This window comes from Euprymna scolopes, chromosome 6 (genome assembly GCF_053919585.1).
Source record: "Euprymna scolopes isolate OS-2025 chromosome 6, ASM5391958v1, whole genome shotgun sequence".
NCBI lineage: Eukaryota > Metazoa > Mollusca > Cephalopoda > Sepiida > Sepiolidae > Euprymna > Euprymna scolopes.
The window spans coordinates 103,844,332-103,859,824 of NC_136487.1; the positions used below are offsets into that span (position 1 = coordinate 103,844,332).

Genomic DNA, 15,493 nt, shown 5'->3' on the forward strand with positions numbered 1-15,493 from the left:
TAAACCTGGGGTCCATGACAGCTGCAGCAATGACATCAGTCCTATCAAGAAACGGATGCAATCTCTTTTTGATAGAAGACTGTAGTGCATTAGCCAAGTTTAAGCAGTAGGTTGGTTTACTTTCCATGAATAGTTTGAGGCTGTGTTCAAGGCCAAATACAACTGGTGCAACGCAAGAAAGTGTCACCATGTTTTCTCCTTCCACTTGCGACATTGCCTCTTGGAATGGGTCCAAAATTTGCACCACTTCTTTTAGCATGTAAATAGAGGGTGTAAATCCATGAATGGGAGTGGGAGGTCAAAAGTTTTTTTTTTAAATCTACAAGTTTAGACATCCAAACAACTGTTTAAATTACTTTATTATAACTTTTTCTTTAATAATCCATATTTAATAAATATTTATATAAAATTATCCGAAAAAGGCCAAATTTGAAGCATAAATTTGAAAAAAAACAAACAAAAATTTTGAAAGCCAAACTGCTTCAAAAAAAGTCAAATTCGCGAAATTTGGCCTTAAAAAAGCCAAGCTGACAACCCTGAATTGAAGCTACTTGACTCACAGACTTATCGTCACTCAACTAGCAGTAGCGTGTGTGACTGGAAGTGGACAGGGCTGGTAGACTGGTACACGTACGCAACATGTATGTGAACAGGGTTGGATCAAATACTGACTTTTAACAATTGAAATGCAAATACTTTCGTTTAGGTTACCAGAAATACAAATACAAATACTTTTACTCCTAAGTCTAAAAATACAAATACAAATACAAATACATTTATTCCTAAATCTAAAAATACAAATACAAATACAATTACATTAAAATTGTATTTAAATACAATTGAAATACAAATACAATTGTATTTGATCCAACCCTAGTCTGTACTAGCATTTCAGATTTTTATGTCTTTACTTACATTCAAATTTTTTGTATTTACTGATAGTTCAGATTTTTATGTCTTTACTGACATTTCCCTTTTTTATGTCTTTACTAACATTTGAGATGTTCTTATCTTTACTAACTTGTCATATTTATATGTCTTTACTGACATTTGTGATTTTTATGTCTTTACTGATATTTCAGAATTTTATATCTTTACTGACATTTAAAATTTTTGTGTCTGTACGAACATTTCAGATTTTTAAGTGTTTACTGATTTGTATGTCTTTACTGATATTTCAGATTTTTACGCCTTTATTACCATTTCAGATTTTTGTGTCTTTACTGAAATTTGTGATTTTTATGTCTTTACTGATATTTCAGATTTCTTTACTAACATTTCGGATGTTTATATCTTTACTACCATTTAATATTTTTATGCCTTTACTGATATTTCAGAATTTTATCTCTTTACAAACATTTCAGATTTTTATGTCTTTACCGACATTTTAGATTTGTATATCTTTACTGACATTTCAGATTTTTATGTCTTTACTGACATGTTAGATATTTATGTCTTTACTAACATTTCGGATGGTTATGTGTTTACTGATATTTCAGATTTTTATGTCTTTACTAACATTGCAGATTTTTGTGTGTTTACTAACATTTCAGATATTTCTGTGTTCACTGATATTTCAGATTTGTATGTCTTTACTTACATTTCAGATTTTTATGTCTTTACTAACATTTCAGATATTTATGTGATAACTGATATTTTTTATTTTTATGTCTTTACTGATATTTCAGATTTTTATGTCTTTACTAACATTTCAGATTTTTATGCTTTACTGATATTTCAGATTTTTACGTCTTTACTAACATTTTAGATTTTTATGTTTTTACTGACATTTCAGATTTTTATGTGTTTACTAACATTTCAGATTTTTATGATTTTACGGACATGTCAGATTTTTACGTCTTTACTAACATTTCAGATTTTTGTGTTTTTACTAACTTGTCAGATTTAGATGTCTTTACTGACATTTGTGATTTTTATGTCTTTACTGATATTTCAGACTTTTATGTCTTTACTGATATTTTAGATTTTTATGTTTTTACGAACATTTTCGATTTTTATGACTTTACTGATATATCAGATTTTTGCGTCGTTACTAACATTTCAGCTTTTGATGTCTTATTGGCACTTCAGATATTTATGTCTTTACTAACATTTCAGATGGTTATGTGTTTACTGATATTTCAGATATTTATGTCTTTACTGTCATTTCAGATTTTTATGTGTTCACTGACATTTCAGATTTTTATGTGTTCACTGACATTTCCCATTTTCATGTCTTTACTAAGATTACAGATTTTTGTGTCTTTACCTACATTTCAGATTTGTATGTCTTTACTTATATTTCAGATTTTTATGTCTTTACTGAGGTTTGGGATTTTTATGTGATTACTGACATTTATGATTTGTATGCTTTACTGATATTTCAGATTTTTATGTGTTTACTGACATTTGTGATTTGTATGTAAAGACATACAAATCTTATATTTCAGACATACAAATCTAATATTTCAGATTTTTAAGTGTTTACTGATATTGTAGATTTTTATGTCCTTACTGATATTTCAGAGTTGTATGTTTTTACTAACATTTCAGATTTTTATGTCTTTACTGATATTTCATATATTATGTCTTTACTGATATTTCAGATTTTTATTATTTTACTTAAATTTCAGATTTTTATGTCTTTACTAATATTTCAGATTTTTATGTCTTTACTAATATTTCAGATGTTTATGTCTTTACTAACATTTCAGATTTTTATGTGGTTACTGACATTTCACATTTTTATGCTTTACTGATATTTCAGATTTTTACGTCTTTACTAACATTTTAGATTTTTATGTTTTTACTGACATTTCTGATTTTTATGTGTTTACTGATATTTCAGATTTTTATGTCTTTACTGACATTTCAGATTTTTATGTGTTTACTGATATTTCAGATTTTTGTGTTTACTGGCATTTCAGATTTTTATGTGTTTACTGATATTTACAGATTTTTATGTGTTTACTGACATTTTCAGATTTTTATGTGTTTACTGACATTTACAGATTTTTATGTGTTTACTGATATTTCGGATTTCTATGTCTTTACTAACATTTTCAGATTTTTACGTCTTTTCTGGCATTTTTAGATTTTTATATATTTACTCATATTTCGGATTTTCTTGTGTTTACGGACATTTTGGATTTTTATGTGTTTACTGATATTTCAGATTTTCATGTGTTTACTGATAGTTCGGATTTTTATGTGTTTACTGACATTTCAGATTTTCATGTGTTTACTGATATGTCGGATTTTTATGTCTTTACTAACATTTCAGATTTTTATGTATTTACTCATATTTCCGATTTTTATGTGTTTACTGATATTACAAATTTTTATGTGTTTACTGACATTTCAGATTTTCATGTGTTTACTGATATGTCGGATTTTTATGTCTTTACTAACATTTCAGATTTTTATGTATTTACTGATATTTCTGATTTTTATGTGTTTACTGATATTACGAATTTTGATGTGTTTACTGGTATTTCAGATTTTTATGTCTTTTCTTACATTTGTGATTTAATATGTCTTTACTGACATTTGTGATTTTTATGTTTTTATATGTTATGTGTATATGTTTATATATTTGTATGTATTGGATGCACTCCTAAACTAATGATCCTATCATTATGAATTTTTATTATGTGTATATGATTATATATTTATATGTGTTGGATTCACTCCTAAACTAATCAACCGACTATTTTGAATTTTATTTAAGTGCATTTTCTATATATTTGTATGTATTGGATTCACTCCTAAACTAATTAACCGATTATTATAAATTTATGCATGTGTATATTATTATATATTTCTGTACATTGAATTCACTCATAAACTAATCATTATTAATTTTAATTATGTGTATATATTTATATATATCTACGAATTGTATTTACTCCTAAACGAATTACCCGATCAATTTGAATTTTAAGGATGTGTATATGTTTATATATGTGTATGTATTGGATTCACTCCTAAACTAATTAACCGATTATTATGAATTTTTAATTATGCGTATATGCTCATAGATTTCTATTATTGCAATCACTCATAAACCAAGTAACTGATCATTATGAATTTTTAATATATGTTTATATATTTGTATGTCTTGAATTCACTCCTAAACTAATTAACCGATCATTATGAATTTTAATTATGTGTATATGATTATATATTTCTGTGTCTTGGATCCCTCTAAATCTAATTAACTGATCATTATGAATTATATGGAATGTATATGTGTGTATATGTCTATAGATGTCTCATTTCAAAAATCACATACAATGATCACTTACTTTGTTAATGTATTTATATGTACAAAAAATTCTATCCAAGTAATAAGGTGCTTGTGCAGTATAGTACTCATGTGAAAAACTTATGTAAAATCATAGAATAGTTTCATCTTTATATTAGAAATAAGGTACTTGCACAGTATCCTACCCAGGAAATAAGGTACTTGTGCAGTATAATATTCATATGAAAAAACAAAGAATATCTTACCTGTGACGTACATAAGTTATTAAAACCATAAATCCCGTTAAATATTCAAGTAGTATGAATTACATATGAAAAATAATGTGCTTCTTCACTATAGCACCCAGATGAAAAAACAAATTCTTACCCTTTACGTGTAGAAAATTTAACAGAAAATTTCATAAAAGTATTGAGTTCTTTCATTTTTAAATTAGAAAAAAAAGTACTTGTATAGTATCCTACCCAGGAAATAAGATACTTGTACAGTATAGTACCCATTACCCATATGAAAAACAAAGAATATCTTACCTGTGATGTACATAAGGTATCAAAACCGGAAATCATGTAATATATTCAAGTAGTATGACATTTATATAAGAAATAAGGTGTTTCTTCACTATAGCACTCTGATATAAAAACAAACTCTTACCTGTGATATACAGAAAAGTTAGCACAACAGAAAATTATGTAAATTATCTTAAATGTTTTGTATATTCCACGCTCTGGTAAGGAAATTTTTTCCATATACGTGCTGTAAATTTCCTAGGGTAGGTAAAATATTCTTTTGCTCAAAATCATTTGTAGACATTTATGCTGACGACACTACCATTTATGGTAGCACATCTAAGACAGTTAACGACCAAGTTCTCTCCAATTCTCTCTCCTCTGATCTTGAGCACGTAGTACAATGGGGAAAGGAGTGGCTGGTTACTTTTAATGCATCTAAAACCAAGCTTCTCTCTCTACATCATCAACATTCTAATCCACATTTGGCATCAATTGAAATGAATGGCTCTTGTCTTCAGGAGGCCTCAAGTTTTGACAAGCTTCTGGGCTTGACCATTACTCCTGATCTTAAATGGAACACGTACATCAAATCTGTTGCCAAGGCCGCTGGAAAAATGGTGGGATCTTTCTATCGATCCGGTAAATATCTCACTGCTGATGCTATTCTCTATAAGAGCCAGGTACGTCCAAGGATGGAATACTGTTGCCACATCTGGGCAGGAGCTGCTAGAAAGGACTTGTCCTGCCTTGATAGAGTTCAAAATAGACTTCGTAGCCTCGTAGGAGATGTCCTTTTCTCCTCCTTGCAACCTCTATCTCACAGAAGAGATGTTGCGAGTTTGTCTCTGATGTATCGTTATTTTCATGGAAAGTGTCCGACTGAGCTTCAATCTATGGTCCCTCCTCGCCAAACTTTCATAAGAAACACTCGTCTAGCTGAAAACACTATCAATAATTCCCCCCACTCTTTATCTGTGCCTAAACCTAAACGTAGATTCCATGATCAAAGCTTCTTTCTTGGAATTACACGCCTGTGGAATTGTCTTCCGTTTTCCTGCTTTCCAGCTGTCTATAATATGGTTGTGTTCAAGTCTAAAGTAAATAAGTTCTTGATGAGCCGTTCCATATAAGTTATCAAATTTACCAAATTTTCATTACTAATGATTACTATATTGTCCAATTTCTACTGTACACTCTTTAACCCTTATCCTTGAGTGGCCTCTGGGCCTTGATAATGTGGTGATGCCTATGTAAAAAAAAAAAAAAAAATAGCAAATGATACATAGACATAAAAAAATTCCACTATCCTAAGAATAACAGGTTCAAAATTTTTCTCATTGTCTTATATGGTCCTGAGCAACGCCGGGTGGCTTGCTAGTATAAAATAAAATATGTATCTATTGGTATTAATATAGTGGAAGCACCTTGTTTTTCAGTTTAATTGTGGTGATGAAGCCTTTTTGTAAATCTTTGGTAAATTTTATATACCATAAATATGTATATATTTCTAAAATGAAAAGGAATAATTGTTTCTAAATAAACTATTTTGTATAAACTTGGATTATATATATATAACATAGTGAGTAAATTCAATTCTATAAGAGTCGACTTATCGGGATAATAGAAAGTTCAACAAATTTCTTTGGAGCTTGTATAAAAGACATTTTGTTTTAAGGAATTTAACGTTCGGTTTAATACCGGGAAATGCCGAGTACATCTTCTAGTATATATAAAAGTATAAAAGTGAGAATGTGTGTGTGCGTGTGTGTGTGTGTGTGTGATGAACAATTCTCAACCTACATTTTTGATCTACAGACGTGAAATTTGGTATATAGGATATTCAGATGTATGGAAAAGTTTTAGTCGGTTTTCATCCAGAAAAATGGGCTGCTAAGGAAGCAAAATTGAAGACTTGATATGTGCAGGGTCATTGGATTTTAATCCGTTTGCTAAGTGTTCCACAACTGCACATGCATGGATGGGTCATATAATAGGTTCATTATGTTAAAAACAAGTACAATTTTGAAACACTTTTTAAAGAGTGTGTCAAGCTGGCCTAAAGGTTGTCATACTTGACTCACAGTCTTTAGGTTTTGGTTTCGATCTCAGCCCAAATATTTTATTTTTACATACAAGAAGTGAACTATTTAGAAAAAACATAATACTTGCATGCGCATGTCTCAGTTTCTATATGAATTAAAATATAATATTTGTGCCTATTTTATGCCGAGCGCCCTGCTAGTAAAATATAATATTTGTGCCTATTTTATGCCGAGCGCCCTGCTAGTATGTCTATAAAAGTGAGAATAGGTGTGTGTGTGCGTGTTTGTGTGAGGACAATTCTCAACCTATATACTCAATGAATTTTTTGTCTACAAACTTGAAATTTTATGCAGAGAACTTTTTAATCCATTTTCAATTGGTAAAAAAAGCTCTTAAGGGGGCAAAATTGAAAAATTGGTACTTGGGGGTGGTTAGATTTTTATCTATTTATCAACTGTTTCATAAGTTTTGAAAATTTTTTTAAAGATTGTGGCAAGTTGGGTTTAATGATTATCGTACTTGCCTGACTGTCTTTGGTTTTCATTTTGATCTCAACTCGAGTATTTTTTTTTAACTTACAAGAAGTGAACTGTTTCGAAAAAACATAATACTTACATGCACATGCCTCAGTTTCTTTACATTTTTTTTTTTTTTTTACTTCACTTTGTTTTAAGGAATTTAACGCTATGTTTAACACAGGGAAATGCTGGGTACATCTAATATATATATATATATAATTTTTTTTTTTTACATGGTGGCCACTATTTATCAAGGCCACTCAGGGATAAGGATTATTGCGTGTACAGTAATCAATGAGATAGTATTGTAGTAATCATTAGTATTGAGGGTTTTGATAGAGTGTCTTACTTAAGGGGGGCGGTTTGTCAGGAGTTTGTTTATGTTGGACTTGAAGACGTCCAAGTTGTAGTCAGGTGGGAAACAGGCTAGCGGCAGAGAGTTCCACTGGTGTGCAGTTCTAAGAAAGAAGCTTTGCTCATGGAATCTACGTTTGGATTTAGGCACAGATAAAGAGTGGGGAAAATTATTGACAGTAGTTTCAGCCAGACGGGTGTTTCTCGTGAAAGATTGGCGAGGGGGGAACGAGGGATTGGAGCTCAGACGAGCACCTGCCATGGAAATAGCGATAAAAGAAGGATAGGCTTGCAATGTCCCTTCTGTGGGAGGGAGGTTGCAGGGAAGAGAAAAGGGCATCCCCCACTAAACCACAAAGTCTATTTTGTACTCTGTCAAGGCAGGATAGGCTGCTTTTAGCAGCTCCTGCCCAGATGTGGCAGCAGTACTCCATCCTTGGACGTACTTGGCTTTTATAAAGATAGAGAATTGCATCAGTAGTGAGATATCTTCTGGAGCGGTAGAAGGATCCCACCATTTTCCCAGCGTCCCTGGCAACAGATTTGATGTACGTGTTCCATTTTAGACCAGGAGTAAAGATCAAGCCCAGAAGCTTGTCAAAACATGGAGCCTCTCAAAGACGAGAGCCATCCATTTCAATTGATGCCAACTGGGGATCAGAGCGTTGATGATGTAAGGATAGAAGCTTGGTTTTGGATGCATTAAAACTGACCAGCCACCTCTTCCCACATTGTACCACGTGCTCAATATCAGAGGAGAGAGAATTAGAGAAAACTTTGTCATTTACGGCCTTTGATGTATTAGCATAGATGTCAACGAATGATTTAAGTATGTGTTTAGGGAGATTATTGATGTAGATCAGGAAGAGAGTTGGACCCAAGATGGACCCCTGAAGGACTCCAGCATTAATACTGTGGGCCTCTGATTTCTGATCATCAACCACTACTCTTATGAACCTATCGGAGAGAAATGATTTAATGATTGAGAAAACATTTCCAGTAATACCGTAGCTGGAAATCTTGTGAAGTAGGCCCTTATGCTATACCTTATTGAAGGCCTTCGATATGTCAAGAGCAATTTCCCTGGAGAGGAAACCTTTGTCAAGAGATTCACTAATCCTGTGTGATATAACCATTAGCACATCTGCTGTAGATCTAGGAGAGCGGAAACCATATTGCGTGTCACTAAGAAGGTTGTTTCTGTTGAGGTGGTTGGCTACTTCTTTATTTAATATGGATTCCCACAACTTACTCATGACACACAGGAGACTTATTGGCCTGTACTGAGAGGGAGATGACTTTTCACCTTAATTCTTAAATACAGGGCATACTGATGAGGTTTTCCAGGGTGTTGGAAAGCACTTCTCCTTAAGGCAACGTTTAAACAGTTTTGTAAGTCTAGGGGCAAGTTCTGGTTGGAGCTTTTTCAGCACTATAACTGGAATGCCATCAGAACCAGTTGCTTTACTGGAATCAAGGTTCTTGATTAGCTTGGCAACCTCATGCACAGATATTTGTATGTTGTATAGCGTGTTGTCTGTTATAGGAGGAAATACAGGAAGTTGATGGTCATTGTTGCATAGGATAGAATTAGCTGCAAAGTTCTTGGCAAATAGTCTGGCCTTGTCTGATGCTGACGAGATGACCTCAGGTCCATTGATGATAGTTGGGATAGAATGCACGCTTATGTTCAAGATCCTGTTTGCTATTTGCCAGAACTGGTGGGAACCAAGCCGCTGCTCAGCTACTTTGGATTTAACAGACTGAGCATATAGCTCTCTTGCATGTTTTATTACTCTTTACAGTGGTTGCTGGCAGTCCTTAAAGCAGCTTTAGTCTCAGTACATCTATTACGTTGGTAGCTATGGAAAAAGTGATTTCTGTGCGCAATGGCAGCAGCACATTCAGAGGAGAACCATGGCTGACTGTTAGGTTTTTGTTGGAATTTTTTCGATGGTATGAATCGGTCTATGCCTATTATTAACCATTCGGTCAGGTCTGATACTATAGAGGACACATCCTTTTTAAACATGGAATGCAGAGGTAGGTCAGATATGAATGTACAGAAGCTATTCCAGTCAGTCATAGAGTATCGATATACAGTACGGTGGAGAGGTACGTCTGAAGACATTACATTTCATTTTTATCTTAACTACTACGACAGAGTGGTCAGAAGATCCAAGAGGAGATAGAATGGAACATGAACACAGCTCAGGGGAAGTTGTGAGGAAAAGGTCTAGAAGGCTTGCATATTGACCGGGTGTATCGGGCACACGGGTGGGTTCATGAACAATCTGAGTGAGGTCATAGGTAATGGAGAAATCGTGACAAAACCTCCCCTCGTCATCGGTTTTATTTGAGTGGGTCAACCATTCCACATTATGGACATTGAAGTCACCGCAAATGTGAATGTTAGCTGAAGGATGAGCAGACAGGATGTGGTCAATTTTCTCAGATATGCTCTTAAAGATAGTAACTCCACTGTTGTGGGGGCGATAGAGGGCGAATATAAATGCAGTGGTGTAAGCTAATGCAACCCGAAAGCACATATAAGGTAAATTAGGGTCTTCTCTGGAGATATCCCTACCACATGGAAAGCCATCTTTGATGTAGGCACATATTCCATGCTCATGGCGATCTTGGGGATCAGATTTAGATGTTAACCTTTAATTATGAATTCGTTCAGAAGTGGTTGGCCCTATGCCAGTTTCACTTAGAAAGAATATGTCCGGTTTTGTCTCCTGTAATTGGGTTTCAACTTCTGGAAGGTTGGAACGTAGACCCCTGATGTTGGAGAAGGAGACCTGGTAGTAGGGGTCTACGTTGGTGGATGGGGTTCTAGGTTTATTCGTGTTTCTTTTTTTAAGATTTGTCATGATTGAGGTTTTGGGGTTTGTGGAGCAGATCGGTAGACTTGGTTGGAGAGGAAAAATAAGAGAGAAAAGACAAGAAATTTTTTTTTTTTTTTGTGGCACATGATAAGGTAAAGCTGTAACAATTACCCACTAGTATGGCATCGAGAGGCCCTACCAGAAACTACTGTATGGTCCAAAATCCATTCACCAAATAGCAATACAGCAGCCCCGGTACTGATAGGACAGCCTCCTTAGTGGTTAATCCAAGGTTCAGGTCCCTGACTATCAGGCGGGTAACATCAGCCCAGATGAAACGTTTACCTCCAGCACCCTTACTAGTGACATGACCACAAGGATAGACATAGAAATAGAAATTTTCTGACATCTCAGGCTACTCTTTACAAAGTACAACCGACCTGGAAAACAGCTTTTTCTTCACCCTTTGTCAGAAAAATCACTCATTGGAAATGGGGACTGAAGAACAAAAAAGGAGAAGCGAGAGTTACTGGAGCTGCTGATAACACATCCACATGCATTATCTACTCTCCATAGATATCCATATATATATATATATATATATATATATATATATATAGTGTGGGGAAACTAAGTATTTAATATCCTGCTCATTTTCTGAGTTTGCCACCTTATAAAAATAGAATCAGTCTATAATTTTCAGTTAAATCAATCTTAAACATGAAAAATAGAATATAAAAAGAAATTTTAGAAAATCACATTTATTTTTTAACATTTCATTTTGCAACTTTCACACAATATTAAATTCAAGTTTTACAATATTTTTTGTTTATTAAATTGTTAGGTGAAAGTACAGAATAGTTACAAAATGCTCTCTGTGTGCTATGAATGGATTTCTCAATCTAAATCTAAATTTCTAAATAATGTTATTTTAGCACGATCTGTACTCCTTATTTTTTTTATATAAAAGATATGTATAAATATTTCAGCCAATAATAACTTAGTATTTGATGAATAAAGCATTGTTAACAAGAGGTTTCCTGCAGTTGTATAAGAAAATGCGTTGATAGTATCATAAAATGTATACGGGAACCTTCAAATAGAAGCAGATAAAAGTGTAAAGGGTGAAAGTGGATAAAACGCAGAGAAGTATCAAGTATCAAAATATATAAAAGCGAAGTTTTAAGGTTTAGAATATAATAAGAGTCTCACCTGAAGAAAGAAAAATGACACCATCTGGTATAAGTGATTCTTTTTCGCCTCGGCTCACTGAGCTGGTTAACTGTTGTACACGGGTTGGAGCTCTGCGACAGAACCATGATAGCAGACTTCTCCGTTTCAACATTGGTTTTTCTGTAATTGTCATTTCAGTAGCTGAATCCACAGTCTTTACTGAATCCATAGAAGTTGATGATTCAACTTTAGGTAGGCTGTATGTCACTATGGACTCACCATTGCTTCCAACCTCAGAAAATGTGTCTGTTGCAATAGTCACTGTACCCAAAGGAAGCCCTTCTAGCAGCTTCAGACACTCATGAATTTTGGTATTCATGTCGAATCGAAAAGTTCGCTTTTTCTGGTTCATTTGCAGATTGAGATTTTCCACCTCTCTGTCATTTTTAGGCATCTCTTTTCGAATTGTTGTGACTAAGTTCAAAAACTGTGGTTGGTTTTTCCCCTGGAAGGAATTGTCAAATATTCGATATGTCTCTGACAATGTTGATAACAAGTTGTTGACCTCGTTTTCCAATGTTTCCATTTTGTGGTCTTCTTCATGATGAAAGTTGTCAAGTTCTTCAAGAAGTTCGGTCTCATTATTCTGGAGTGCCTCAACAAGACGGGCTGTCATCTTCTGGATCTCTGAAACAACTTTGATGCGATTCTCTTGAGAAGAATTCCTCTAAATACCCAAAAAAAAAAAAAAAAAAAATAGATTTATAAATTAACTCATATGCTCACATTTGTCAAATGACTTTTAGAAATGAACTTCCAAAACTAATCTTTTAATCTAGTCAAGTCTTTATCCTTTCAAATCCCTCCTCATGTTTTCATTAACCTTAACTCTGCTACATCAACTGTTTTACATTTACTAAATCATGAACTCTCATACATTTTTTCAATGTGACCAAATCAACAAAGTCTCCTGTTTTGCACACATCTGCTTATAATGTCTAACATCAGATATAATCCGATATTTAAGACTTGCATTACACATGCATCCTGTCATTCTCATACCATTTCTCTTCATGTTCTCAACCCTCACTGGCCAAGTTTCACTCATATACATCATACATCCATCATCACTAGGGCTGTGACAACAGCATATTCTTTTTATTGTTTTATTGTATATATCCGACACAGTTAGACTCAGTTAATCAACCGAGAACCACATCACTCTATGTAAAAACATATAAAATATTAACTGATATATATTCGAGAGTCAAAGCAATGAAACAAATATTCTGTTGTCACAGCCTTAATCACCACATGCCTAATAGACTTCTTTTGGTCAACAGCGATGCACTGTGCACTTCTTTCCAACAATATCCATATCTGTCTTTGCCATCTGAATGGATATCTTTAATACTTCATTCTTCTGATGATCTTTTCTTCCACCCACATTTATTAGCTCCAACAATTCTCAAAACTCATAGTTCTCATATTCACTCAAGCATTATCATCCATAAACAGATATTTCTGTGAAACCTTTCTCACCAACTATCAACTAAATAAATTAAGGAAATAATTAAAAATAAATTAACTGAATGATCAAATAATTTTTAAAAATTAGTTATCAATTTTGGTCTACCATGTAACAACTGAGTTAATAGCATTTTCATAAAATCTTATCTTAAGTTGTTTACTCTTACATAAACTTCACATAAACGCTTTTGCTAGATGTGTGTGTGTGTGTGTATGTTTTGTGACAAGGGTTGTAGACAAAAACAAATGTTTGATGCCAACTTCTCTGAGAAAAAAAGGTGAAAAAGGCCAATTTGCAAACTCAGGCCACGCTTTTAGAAACAAAAAGGGCCAATGTAACAGCGGAGTAATTTCAACAATAATAACAAAAGTTGATCTTAACATTTTCATTCACATTACATTATATATATATATATATATATATATATATATATATATATATATATATATATATATATATATATATATATATATATTTATCAGTGGTGAAAATACCGGACTAGAGTGCTCAATGTGTAGCAGAGCAGTATATAGGAAATTTATTACTGTGAGTCCAGAATGAGTTTACATATTGTTTCAGCTAGGGAGAAATCCTCAAAAAGAAGAGGAAATATCTGACTAGCTTCGTCAGAATTCATAGATGGACTCTATGAGTTCTGACGAAGCTAGTCGGATATTTCCTCTTCTTTGTGAGGATTTCCCCCTAGCTGAAACAATATGCAAACTCATTCTGGACTCACAGTAATAAATTTCCTATATATATATATATATAAGTAGATTGTAGTTTGCTTGAAGCATTGTTGAAGAAAATTATAAGGTAAAATTAAAAGCCAAGAACAATGCGAGATTTTTTTTTATATAGAGTAAAATTAAATGAAAACAAAAGAAATAAATTTCTTTCTTTTGTAGTTTGTTTTTTCTTTTTCACACAATTTTTAACTCTAAGCAACAGTCATTTTTTTTTTCTGTTGTATTCAATGGTGTTATAAATCTCAATATATTTCAGACCTATTAGTCCTTTTTCAAGAGAAGACAGCGGAAGAGTGTTCAAAATTGGAAAAGCAGCCGCAGACTTTGCCACGTGATACCGCGAAATATAGAACAAAAAATGACGTTAGGAGAATGTTAAAATAAATCAGTTGATGTTTGAAATACTTGTTGCGTTTGTGAATCAAGGGAGATGACTATTCAAGCAAGGGTTTTTTTTTATTTTTATTATTATTTTAATTATTGTTTTTCTTATGTTTTAAACTTATATTATAAAAGCAGAGCTCAATTCCAGTCTATTGTTTAGTGTGGGAGTATTTTTTGAAATAATTAAAGATTCGAGGATACGAAGTTGACCTACGTTTCTTGAAGAAGCAAGAATGTTGATATATATATAAATTACAATAAGTTTACCAAGGTAATCAAAATGGTAAACTTAAATACTTTTATATGCAAAATCCGATCCTGCATTTTGCTAATTCCTTCCCTCTGATGAGAAGGAGAGTATTTCTTCGAAACTCTGCGGATTAAGGACTATCCACTTATCTTGTGCTTCCTTTTTTAAAATTAAACATGTTTTTAACTCTTTTTCAAGATGTCTTTTAACATGTTTTATTAATCATTTGTTCATATATATATATATATATATATATATATATATATATATATATATATATGTAAATTTTATTTTGTCAAAACGTAATAAATCTCTTACAGTTAAAAAGAAGAATTTTTAATTTTCACATGCTGTTTCTTTTTTATTTAAAAAAAAGAAATGGTAAAAAGAACCAGTTAAAATAAATAATCCGTTCCATATTGACATGGGGTACTAACACAGCTTTGAGAGTTTCGCTTCTGAGTCATTCCACAGCAGCATTTCCATTGCTTTTCTTTTGTTTTTAGAGGGATGTGCATTTTCTTTTGTTATAATTATTTAATTACTAACGACTGTCTAACTTCATAACTTAACAACTATTTCGGAAAATGAAAGAAAAACAAAATTACCTCTGTCTAAAAGGATTCCTGCTTTATTCCAATGGTTTCACGATTGATTAAAATATTTTTCATAAACATTTTTTATTCATTACTTTCCTTTATTAGGGGATCATGCACATTTTTTTGCCATTATGCATATATTTAACACTAACAAAGGTGCTTTTCAATATTTTTTTTATTTATGGGACATCGATTCTTCACTTACTGACCTCTTCATAAAATAACATAAAAAAAAATTTAGCTGAGTCTACGATAATACACTAGTAAAGCACAGTTTAATCTGTTTTT

General features: G+C 32.7%; 1 protein-coding gene and 1 long non-coding RNA gene across 8 annotated transcripts in view; one reads left to right on the forward strand and one right to left on the reverse strand.

The window, feature by feature from the left end:
- LOC145277830 (uncharacterized) overlaps positions 1–14,632 on the forward strand; it is a 58,222-nt gene extending 43,590 nt beyond the window's left edge. For both annotated transcript variants that reach the window (XR_013868212.1, XR_013868211.1), the window contains one exon: positions 14,229–14,632. This is a non-coding gene — a long non-coding RNA (uncharacterized LOC145277830). The remainder of the gene's footprint in view (positions 1–14,228) is intronic.
- Positions 1–15,493, reverse strand: part of LOC145277829 (uncharacterized) — a 432,180-nt gene that overhangs the window by 240,075 nt on the left and 176,612 nt on the right. For all 6 annotated transcript variants that reach the window (XR_013868210.1, XM_080129743.1, XM_080129739.1 and 3 more), the window contains one exon: positions 11,732–12,419. Coding sequence is in view for 5 of the 6 variants with exons in the window: in XM_080129743.1 (XP_079985869.1) it covers positions 11,732–12,419 (688 nt within the window). In the remaining variant the exon portion in view is untranslated. The remainder of the gene's footprint in view (positions 1–11,731; positions 12,420–15,493) is intronic.